This window comes from Tursiops truncatus, chromosome 5, assembly GCF_011762595.2.
Source record: "Tursiops truncatus isolate mTurTru1 chromosome 5, mTurTru1.mat.Y, whole genome shotgun sequence".
Taxonomy (NCBI): domain Eukaryota; kingdom Metazoa; phylum Chordata; class Mammalia; order Artiodactyla; family Delphinidae; genus Tursiops; species Tursiops truncatus.
In genome coordinates, this window is record NC_047038.1 from 2049543 (window position 1) to 2060960 (window position 11418).

Here is an 11418-nt window from a genome sequence, read left to right on the forward strand (position 1 = left end):
GGGAGTATTTTTTCCCCAAAGACCTATCCAGCCATTTTAATGTCATTACATTTTTTTCCTCATTATGTTTTAAAAATAGCAGTTTTATTGAGATATAATTAACATGCCATACAATTCACCTATTTAAAGTGTACAATTCAATAGTTTTTAATACATTCTCAGAGTTGTGTGACCATTATCACAATCAGTTTTTCAATTTACAGCATTCTCATCACCCAAAAGAAACCCCATACCCGTTGGTAGCCACTCCCCGTTCCCTCCCCCACCTCTAGCTACAGGCAACCACTAATTTACTTCTGTCTCTGTGGACTTGCCTATTCTGGACATTTCATATAAATGGGAAACATATACTATGTGATCCCTTGTGACTGGCTTCTTTTCACTTAACGTAATCTTTTCAAAGTTCACGCATGCTGTAGCATGAATCAGAACTTAATTCCTTTTTGTTGGCAAATAATATTCCATTGTATAGACATATCACACTTTATTTATCCATTCATCATTTCATAGACATTGAGTTGTTTTCGTTTTTGGTCTGTTGTGAGTAAAGTGACTACAGTGATTCACGTACAAATGTTTTTCAAATTGTGGTAAAATACACATAACCAAAATGACCATTTTGAGGATGTAGACCCCCTCCTGCTGCCGTCTCCTCACCACGAGGGGACTCAGAGTTGGGGTGAGTCGCCTTCTGAGATGCACTTGTCACCGGAAGCTGGCCTCTCCGTCCGACACTCACCACCTCCCTCTGGCAGCAGCTGCTCGTCCGCTGGCTGGTCCCCTGCCCCGTCCCCCTGTCCCAGCCCCACTGCCCCCGTCTCCTCCACGGCCCCAGATCCAGACGGCCCTCAGAAGTGAGCAGGTCCCATAAGGTCTCTGCTGTCCTCACAATGCCCAACTTGTATTATTGTGAAGTTCAAATGAAATAATACACAGAAAGGACTTAAATCATAGTGGCACGCAGTAAGAGGTGAAAAGTATTACGTGTAGTTATTATTTTTATCTGTTCCTTCTAGGAGAGAGAGTAACTCCTTAGTCTGGCACCAAGGCTTTTTGAAAATCTGATCAGTCTTTTTAAATTTTAATTTAATTTATTTATTTTAAAAAATTTATTTATTTTTGGCTGCGTTGGGTCTTTGTTGCTGTGTGCGGGCTTTCTCTAGTTGTGGCGAGCGGGGGCTGCTCTTCATTGTGGTTTGCGGGCTTCTCATTGCAGTAGTTTCTCTTGTTGCAGAGCATGGGCTCTAGGCATGCGGGCTTCAGTAGTTGTGGCACGTGGGCTCAGGAGTTGTGGCTCGCGGGCTCTAGAGCACAGGCTCAGTAGTTGTGGCGCACGGGCTTAGCTGCTCCTCAGCATGTAGGATCTTCCTGGACCAGGGCTCGAACCCGTGTCCCCTGCATTGGCAGGCGGATTCTTAACCACGGCGCCACCAGGGAAGTCCCTGCCATTCATTTTAGGAGATTTCCTTATTATCCAGATAAACGTCCATGCTTTTATGCACATGCAAAGCACTATCCAGCCCATCCCACAGTGTTTTGTCATTAATCATATTTGTATTTAATTTCTAAGCCCGCACTCTTGTTCTGTGACTGCTGCTTTCATGCTTTATGTTCTAGCAGTCCCTTCAGTCTCTAGTCTAGAGGATACTAATTAGGGTTTTAAAAGGTAAGTCTTCTGTTGCCTGAATTACCTTTTCTCCTGGGTCAGTTTTTCTGCTGGCTTTTTTTGTTTATTTGGTTAGTTGGTTTTGGTTTTAGTTTTTACCTGCTGCTTTCCCCCTGTATCTAGAGAATGCGATTATTTATTCAGGTTTATGTTAAGGGCTGTGTTTCTTTGTGCGGTGGCAGCCTGGCTTCCTCTGTGGTTGTACCCCTCTCTTGAATGGCGTTCTGGAAGGCGGGTGCGTCAGCGGGGTGCCGTCCAGACAGGGCCTGCGTTCCAGTGGCCACAGACAGCATGGCTCCGCTTTGCCAGTAGAGTGTGTAGTTCTTCAGTTGTGCTCTGCCTCCCCCCTGGGGTCCCAACTTTCTGCCAAGTGGCTTCAGCCTGAAGAAGTCCCTTGGTCGGCAGTTGTGTCCAGGCCTGGGAGGGGCTTCTGGGACCCAGACACCCGGGCAACCTGCTTATCTCTGCAGATTCAGCTGGTGGTTCCTTTAACAATCCAGCCCCATAGGCTTTCTCTCTTCCAGGTAATCCTCAAATTTCTCACTCTTGAGGGTGCCCTGTATTCTTTTTCCAGATCACGTTTCATTCTTTTTGTTGTGATTTTGTCTTTGTTCCTTTCAGTAGGAAGCTGGGTAAGAAGGTTGGCAGACCTATGCTCCATCTGCTACCTCAGTGGAAACCAGGAACATTTCTGAACCTTTGAGTTCGGGAGGAAAGAGTTAAAAACTCTCAACTCGGGCTTCCCTGGTGGCGCAGTGGTTGACAGTCCGCCTGCCGATGCAGGAGACATGGGTTCGTGCCCCGGTCCGGGAAGATCCCACATGCCGCGGAGCGGCTGGACCCGTGAGCCATGGCCGTTGAGCCTGCGCGTCCGGAGCCTGTGCTCCGCAACGGGAGAGGCTACAACAGTGAGAGGCCCGCATACCACAAAAAAAAATTAATTAATTAAAAAAAAAATCTGGCACAAATGAACCTATCTACAAAACAGAAACAGACTCACAGACACGAACCCGTGTCCCCTGCATCGGCAGGCAGACTCTCAACCACTGCACCACCAGGGAAGCCCCATAACATAGTTTTTTATTATTTCCTTGACCCTATTACCATTTGTTCTTTAGAGAAAAACTCCGTATTATTTGTCTGTTGTTGTCCCTGTGTATAAGCCTCTTGGTATTCCGACAGGGAGTGTTTATTTGCTGTTTCATAGTTGATATAGTATCCATTATAGTTTTTTTTTTAATTAATTAATTAATTTATTTTTGGCTGTGTTGGGTCTTCATTGCTGCGCATGGGCTTTCTCTAGTTGCGGTGAGGGGGGGTTACCCTTCGTTGCAGTGCGCGGGCTTCTCATTGCGGTGGCTTCAGTAGTTGTGCACAGGCTCTAGGCACACGGACTTCAGTAGTTGTGGCATGCGGGCTCAGTAGTTGTGGCTCGTGGCCTCTAGAGCGCTGGCTCAGTAGTTGTGGCGCACGGGCTTAGTTGCTCCGTGGCATGTGGGATCTTCCCGGACCAGGGCTCAAACCTGTGTCCGCTGCATTGGCAGGTGGACTCTTAACCACTGGGCCACCAGGGAAGCCCTCCATTATAGTTTTATTTATGTGTCTGGTAGTTATGTGGAAATAAAATAGCAAACTTAATGCTCCTGTTTTATCCTGTAGTTGTCTATGGTTAAAGGGCTTCCTGATCAATATCCAGGCATAAATCTAATTTCCTGCGGGTAGTGGAACTGAACGCAAAAATTAAATGTAATTTCATTTTTTGTATTTTTTATTTTTATTTATTTATTTATGATTGAACCCGTGCCCTTGACAGTGAGAGCATGGAGTCCTAACCACTGGACTGCCAGGGAACTCCCTAAATGTAATTTTATATCTAAGTGTTTCCAAGTATGAATTGCTATAATTTCCATCCTTGTCTTTTAGATTTTTTCCCATTCTTTATTGGTAAAGTGTCAGCTCACCCCCTGTGGTTTGTCTCATGTATTTGGCCACATGCAGGACACATCCGGATTTCAGATCTTGGTTTAGCCATGGAGATCCCGGAAGGGGAGACCATCCAAGGAAGAGTCGGAACGCTCAGCTACATGGGTACGTAATGTACCACCCCGGGGTGCTCGCGCCCCTGCCCTCAGGACACAGAGAACTGAACACGGGAAGGGACCTGGGGTCCGCCCTGGCCCGCTGCTGGGGAGCATACCTGGCCCCCCGGCCTGCGCTCCTCTCTGCTGACGGGCCAGAGTAGGGACAGGGCAGTGGGCCTCTCCGCTGTGCTCACTGGCCCCGCACACCCCCACAAGGTTGTCAGAGTTATGCGCGCAGCTCCAGGGCAGTGACCCAGCCTGACGCAGGGGGGCCTCTGACATGAGGGACCCTGAGGGCCTCTGCTGAGTCCCGCACTTACCCTCCCCCCATTCCACTGTGGCTGCTGTCACCTGCTGCTGGGGTCTTACTCTGAGGGAAAAGGGGCGCCCGGGGGCCTGGCTCTGCCTGTTTGGAGGCGGGGTTTCCCCACGGTAGTTACTCCACGAGCAGCAGGAATGGTTTGTAATGACAGCTTTACTGAGATGCAGTTCATGTGCCATTAAACCCACCAAGCCAAAGTGTGTAGGTCAGTGGATTCCGGTTTGTTCACGGAGGTGTGCAGCTATCACCACTGTCTGATTCCAGAACTTTCTCATCACCTCAGAGAAGGCCCGCGCCCGTCAGCAGTCACTCCCCACTCCTCACGTCCGCCCCCAGCCCTGCAGCCCCTCATCTGCTTCCTGTCTCCGTGGACTCGTCTCTTCTGGCTGTTTCGTACGGGTGGACTCACGCGCTCTGTGGCCTTTTGTGTCTGCCTTCTTTGGCTTAACATGTTGGCGAGGGTCATCCACGTGGTGACAGACATTAAATTTACAGTGTGTTGTTTGCAATTAAGTATGAGGGCATTTAATTTGATTTAATTTACATTTCCTGTGTTTGTTATGTAGCTCCCGAAGTTCTCAATCATGAAAGGTACACATTCAGTCCTGATTGGTGGGGACGTGGCTGTCTGATATACGAAATGGTTCAGGGACAGTCTCCGTTCAGAAAATTCCGAGAGAAGGTCGATAGGGCGGAGGTGGAGCGGAGAGTGAAGGAGGAGGCAGAGCGGTACTCGGAGAAGTCTTCTCCGAGAAGTCGCGCTCGGGGAGGGCGGGAGTGGGGCTAGTCTTCCGACCGACCGCCGTTCAGGCTCAGGAGGGGCCACCTGGTGCTCCGCGGTGCCAGGGACAGGGCCTTCCTCGGGGGTTCTGATCACGCAGAACAGAGTTCATCGTTTGCTTTCCCCAGAGGTGCAGCTGAGAGGGAAGGGTGGTGTCGGGTCACTGTTTAGAGCACAGCTGGCCAACTTCACAGGACGCTAAACATGAAACAGAATCTTCGGGGTGCTTTGCAGCGGTAAGGTTCTTCTCTCTGCCCACGTTCCTCAGAACTCCCTTTAACTGGTCGCCAGGGACTGTGGTCCTATCGACACCCTGCCCCGATGGCCTGCCATGCGCCTGGCACTGTCAGTCCCAGGCCATCCTGGATGTAAGGGGATGAGAGAAGCTCTCCTTGTCGCTTAACTTCTCGTAAGCCAATACTCAGGATTTTCTGAGCACATTTTAAACTTCATCTGCAGCCAGCGAGAATGTATTGCGCGTCCCCCATGGGACCTTCCCCGGCACTGAGTAAAACAGGCAGTAATCCCAGCCCTTCTGCCCCCAAGCCCGGTGCTCTCACCCACTCAGGGGAGGCGGCCTGGGAGACGGCCATCTTCGGCAGGGAGGTGGGAGGGGCTGGCCGCGGGGCGGGGTGGGGAGGAGGGGCCGCACCGGGGCAGGAGGCCGGGGGCTGATGCGCTGGGACTCCCGGGAAGAGATCCACGGGACAGAAGGAGGGGGGCCGGCCCGGGTTTTGTGGAGATTCAGGTGGGAGTCTGAGCCCTGGGTGGTGGCAGAGCGAGTAAGAAGCCGTCGGACTCCGGGTGGACGGCAAGGCCGCGCCCGTAGGATTTGAGAGCCGTGCACGGAGCGGGGAGGGGCTGCAGCAAAGCCCCGGCGCGGAGGCGGGGACTCGGTGCGCGCCGGGCAGCTTGTCCCGTCCTCCTGTGGCGCGCGAGGGTGGGAGGGAGCCGCTGGAGGTGTGCGGAGAAGTGAGGGGCTTCCGGCGCGCCAAGGGCCGCGTGGGCGTCCAGGGAGGTCGGTGGCTGGTTGTGTGCAGGCAGGACGCGCGAAGCTCGCAGCAGGCGCGGAGTCGGGCTTGCTTAAGCGGGTCTGAAGAAGCAGGAGAGAGGCCGCGGGGCTGGGTGGGTGCAGAGGGGCGGTTGGAGGAGCGACTGTGGGTGTGAGCGGGTCGCAGAGGAGAGTGCGGACACGGGGCAGGTGGAGGCGGGCTCCTTGCCGGAGTTAGACACACGGGGGCGCGCGCTGCGGGGGGAGGGCTGACGGGGGGGGGGAGGGGGGAGTGGCAGGATGGAGGACGGAGGACCAGGCCACTGGACTGCGGCCACAGAGCGCGGGGCGTGGTCCCCCAGTGGGTGCTGGGGTCAGCCGGTGTGTCTTGCGGGAGTTGACACTGGCTGGGGATGAAGTACCTAGGGGTCCGTCTCCTCTTGTGTCCACATGTGAAGGGACGTGTGCTGGTGGCCTTTCTCGGGCTGCTCACCCTGCTTGGAGCTGACGGCGTTCAGTCAGCTCCTCCGTAACCGCCTCCTGGCCACCCTGCTGTTGCTGTTCAGCTGGTAGATGTTGACCCAGTGTCTGCTGGCACGCGACGGTCCGATGGGGCTGCAGGAGCATACAGATGTGCGAAGTGGGGCCGGCCCCTCGGGAGCACACAGTTGAATGGCAAGCCTAAAGTAACACGAAAGAAACTAGGGTCAAAAGCAGAGCTTGACGGGTACAAGATAGAAGCGAAGCCTAAAGGGTTTTCAGGATGAAGGGGTGCTGTTCGTGGGAAAGATGGTGGTGTCTGCGTGAAGCCCAGCCTGTGACTCAGGGCCCGGGGTCGAGGCCCAGCCTCCCACCACCACGCGCTCACCCCTCCGGGTCTCGGGTTTCTCATCTAGAAGATGCAGACGGTGGATAACTTCTACCTTATAGAATTGCCAGCAGGATAAAATGAAAGCGTGCGTGTGAAGTGTTTAGTCCCACGTGAATCCTCAGTAACTGCTGAGCAGAGCAACAGCTAGTTCTTAGAGAGTCTGTGAAATTCCAACAGACGGCCTGGAGGAGGGGCCACCTCAGGTGCAAGGTCGATGTGAACAGGGCACAGAGGGGGGAGCGTGGGCAGCTGCGGGGTCCAGGATGTGGCCCAGCGCTGACTGCACGCGAAGGGGACAGCCCGCCTCTGCCCGTCCCTGCCGGGCCCCCGCCGTGACACCTGGTGTCGGGTACTGCTGGGTCATTTTCAGAGCTCTCTGTTTTCATTTCAACCCCACGGTGGCTTTCTAGGATATTCTCAGAGCTGCACGGTGGAAAAATTAAAAGTTGATTTCCGTGGTGTCCCATAGTCAGTGGCAGCAGGCAGCACGGGCACAAGGTGCTTTCCGCCGCCCGGCGCTGCCCGGTCAGGCCCCTGGACCGCGTGAGTTGGCAGCAGGCTTGACAGAGGCATGGAGTCCCTGCGGTGCGGTCATTGCATCTGGCCTGACACAATGTTCAGGTCTGGTCTTAATTAAGGAAGCCTGTGTTACTGAGCCCCGCCCTGGCTCCGTGCTGGAGTTCCCACGGCAGCTGCCTGCAGAAGCTTGAGTCCCGCGGGAAAGCCCGGCACCGCGCCAACTACGCAGGTGTATTCCCATCGGTGGTGTCTGGTAGGAGTCAGCTCGGCCGAGAGACCAGACGGCCTCGGTGTGTGTGCGCGGCACGGCCGAGCGGGCGGGGCCCGGCCCAGGGGCGTCGCACACGAGCCGGGAGCCACACGCGGGTGCTGGCTGGGAGTCGAGGCCTCGGGTCAGCCAGCGTTCCTGTGACGCACCAGGTGGTGTCACTAGGGCTTTGCAGGTCTCTCTCGCATCGTTCAGTTCACCATTGCAGCGCAAACAGCCACAGACCCCTGAGCTAACAGCCAGCTCTGCTCCCACAGAGCCTTATTTACAGAAGCAGGCACCGGTGCGGTACAGCCCTGGGCTGCAGCTTCCCAGCCCCTGGCCTAGGCTAGGTTTTGGAGGCCCAGACCTTTCCTGTGTCACTCTGAGCAGAGGCAGACCTCTTTGACTGCTAATTGTGGAAGAAGGCCTATCTGAACTTTTGGCAATAAGGGGCATACCTCATCTTTATTGTGCTTCACAAATAGTGTGTTTTTGACAGATTGAAGGTTTGTGACAGCCCTGTGTTGAGCAAGTCTATTGCCACTATTTTCCTAGCAGCTTTATTCTTTAATTAGGTACAATTTTTTTAGACATAATGCTATTGCATACTTAACAGACTACAGTAGAGTATAAACGTAACTTTTATATGCACTGGGAAACCAAAAAATTCGTGTGACTTGCTTTACTGCAATAATCACTTAACTCTGATGGTCTAGACTCGAACCCGCGGTATCTCCGAGGTCTGCCCGTTTAAATGTATAAGTAAGGAATACTTTTGAAAGAAACACTTTCTATTAATTTTAAGAATATACAACTTTTAGAGCTAGGTTTGCTAAATTTTTGCCTCATCTGAGGTCCTTAGTGATCTGTTTAATTAATAGATTAAAATAGTTTCTAATAATCAACATAACTTGGCATGAAAGTGGTGTCTGCGAAGTTCCCAAGAGCTTCTATTTCTTGAAAAAAATCCCCTGATTTTTACGTGGGTAAACTTTTCTTAAGGATTTACTTAGCCACCTCTTTTTTTTTTTTTTTTTTTTTTTTTGCGGTACGTGGGCCTCTCACGCGCAGGCTCAGCGGCCATGGCTCACGGGCCCAGCCGCTCCGCGGCATGTGGGATCTTCCCGGACCGGGGCACGAACCCGTGTCCCCTGCATCGGCAGGCGGACTCTCAACCACTGCGCCACCAGGGAAGCCCTCTTAGCCACCTCTTTATTTATTGACAGCTCAAAGGCAAAACTTCAGTTTCAACTCCTTTTTGAAGCATTGCGTATTCTAAATCAGTAAAATCTGAAGTAACGGGGTTTGGTTGATACTTTGAAATTTAGTGACTTTGTTTAGATGGAGGTGCTCTTTGCCACCCCGATTCTTTGGCCATTTTTGTTATGGAGCTTTTCTGGGTTTTCTCTTTTATCCTTGGAGCTTCCATTGACTCCATTTTCACTCGTCCACAGCTACTCACCAAGGATCCCAAGCAGCGCCTGGGCTGCAGGGGCGAAGGAGTGGCTGAAGTCAAGGGACACCCTGTGTTCAGGGACGTTAACTTCAAGAGGCTGGAGGCCCACGTGTCAGACCCCCCTTTCCGTCCTGACGTAAGTGTGTTGCCAGAGAGCAGCGGGGTGTTGGGGTGTCTGAGAAAACGGATGTTTTCCAGGTAGGTTCAGGACCACCCGTCCCGCCCCCGGTGCCCCCTGGCCCGTCCGCACAGGCCCTCCCGGCCCGCTGCCGCCCTGGCTGGTGGAGCCCACCCAGGTCACTGCCCTGCTCAAAAACCTCAGCAGCACCCGACACCCTCCCCGGGGTGCCCCGCCAGGGTCCCCACGTTCCCGCGGCCCCTTCCCCCGCCCGGAATGCGCTTCCCCACGCCGGGTCTCGCAAGGTCCTGGCTGCACACTGAGGGCCCTGGAGTGGCCGCTCGAGCCTCCTGGTGAGCGCGTGGCGGGGCCACACGGGGCCACGTCCCCAGGGCCCAGCAGGCCCCGCGCACGTCGGAGCTGGGCCGGAGCAGGCCCCTCTTTGGCCTTGAGCTGCTGCAGGCCTGTGATGGAAACGTGGAGATTCGATCATTCCGCAGGATGTGATGGGGCTGAGACGTGCGGTTAAAATAGTTTTAGTTGTACAGTCAGGATGCATTATGTTTACGTGGAATGTGTTGCGGCAGCAGCTTCTCCCTTTGAGCTCGTTCTCGCAGCGCCCTCCCACCTGCTCCAGGCACTACAGTCACGGGGAGGACCAGCTCCAAGACGAGGAAAACCCAGCCGGGGCTGCTCAGAGCCTTCTTTCCACCAGGCCCTGTGCGCCGCGGGCCGCAGCCTTCCCTGAGGAGGGCGCCGGCTGGGGAGTGAGGGGCAGAGGCGCTGGGGCTGCTCCGGGGGTTCTCCTGCATTTAACCAGACGGTCCGGGGGCCCGCTGTCAGCAGCGTCTGAGGGCGTCAGGCAGCCTGGCAAGGGCGCAGGATGGGGTTCTGGCCTGGGCTCGGGCGTCCCCTGCACCGTCTCCTGAGGGCCGGCCCCCCACTGGCGGCTCCCCCCTCTCCACTGCTCTCAGAAGTTCTGACCAGGGGCCCGGGATCGGCACGCTCCTTCCTTGTCGTGCACGCATCCCTGAGCCCTGGCTCCCTGAGCTGGGAGAGCAGAGCACGCATCCCTGAGCCCTGGCTTCCCTGCTCCAGAGGCGGCGGCCCGGGCTCCACACGCCCTGCCTGCTGGCCTGACTCTGCGCCCGAGGATGCCAGTGCCCGGTGGGGCTGGGGGCCTGGGGGCCTGCCCAGCGCAGATGGGGGCCAAGCAGGTGGACAGCACGTGCGCGAGGGAGGCCGAGGGCTGGAGGCTTCCTCTGCCGTGTCCCAGCAGGGGCACCCCATCCGCCCTTCTCCACCTGCAGCCTCTGCCGTGGCCCGTTTCCGTGCAGGAAAGAGAAGAGGGGGCCTCGGGGGGCTTGTGGGCGAGAGAGTGGGGAGCTGGAGCAGACGGGCCGCGGGGCCTGTGGCTCTGGAGGTTGCTAGAGCAAGGACTGGACGTACTCCACGCCGGGAGGGATGGCGAGGAAAGGAGGGTGCAGGTGTGCGTGCGGCGGCTTCCCAGGTGTCCTGAGCGCCGCTGAGGGAAACAAACGCAGCGGCGGCCGTCTCAGCCGCGCCTCTCTGTGCTCTGTGACAGCCGCAGGTGGTTTACTGCAGGGACGTCCTGGACATCGAGCAGTTCTCCACGGTGAAGGGCATCCGCCTGGACAGCACCGACTGCACCTTCCACAGCCAGTTCATCACGGGCTGTGTCTCCATCCCCTGGCAGAGCAAGGTACTGCCCGTTGCAGCACGGCCCACCTAGCTAGTTACAACGACCAAGAAGAACCTTATGTGTGTAGAATGAAGTTTCCTCTTTAAGATATCTTTTTAGCTATTTTACATACACATCCATTTGTGTGTGCGCGCACGTGTGCATGTTCGGAGGTAAAATTATATGTGGCAGCTGCCCCTGGTCCCTTCACGGGGGGTGGACAGAGGTGGCCCTCTCGGGTCTGCTGGGCTTCTGCCGCCCTGAGCCCTGCTCCCTGAGCGGGGCTGGCTGGACAGGAGTTCACTGCTTTGGGGGCCACGTTGGCGGCCACGTGACCTCCCCCAAGAGGAGGTCAGGAAGCAGGGGAAGTAGGAGCCGAGGACGGGGGCCAGAGTGGCTGCCGAGCACTGGGCTGGGGGCCGGGTGGGCGGTGCCGGCCGGCCGCACGGGGCCTCCACCACTCCTCTGTCCTGCCCTTCTGTGGGTGCAGATGACCGAGTCTGAATGTTCCAAGGACATCAACGAAAGGGGAAATGTGGCATTAGATCCAGAAGAGAAGACATATCAGCCAGCTCCCAGACAGAAGAGAGGCTTCTTCCACAGACTCTTCACTCGAGGGGTAAGGGTGACACACGTTCTGTTATTATTATTATCACATTAT

General features: G+C 55.2%; 1 protein-coding gene across 8 annotated transcripts in view; it reads left to right on the forward strand.

The window, feature by feature from the left end:
* The window catches only part of GRK4 (G protein-coupled receptor kinase 4), a 58520-nt gene that overhangs the window by 27184 nt on the left and 19918 nt on the right, over window positions 1-11418 (forward strand). For 4 of the 8 annotated variants that reach the window (XR_012331828.1, XM_073804783.1, XM_073804781.1 and 1 more), the window contains 3 exons: window positions 8936-9073; window positions 10661-10778; window positions 11248-11376. Coding sequence is in view for 3 of the 8 variants with exons in the window: in XM_073804783.1 (XP_073660884.1) it covers window positions 8936-9073; window positions 10661-10778; window positions 11248-11376 (385 nt within the window). In the remaining 5 variants the exon portion in view is untranslated. Of the gene's footprint in view, window positions 1-3664; window positions 3755-4333; window positions 5474-5604; window positions 5869-8935; window positions 9074-10660; window positions 10779-11247; window positions 11377-11418 lie in introns of those variants that run through there. The other 4 variants (XR_012331827.1, XR_012331831.1, XR_012331829.1 and 1 more) reach the window with 4 other exon arrangements.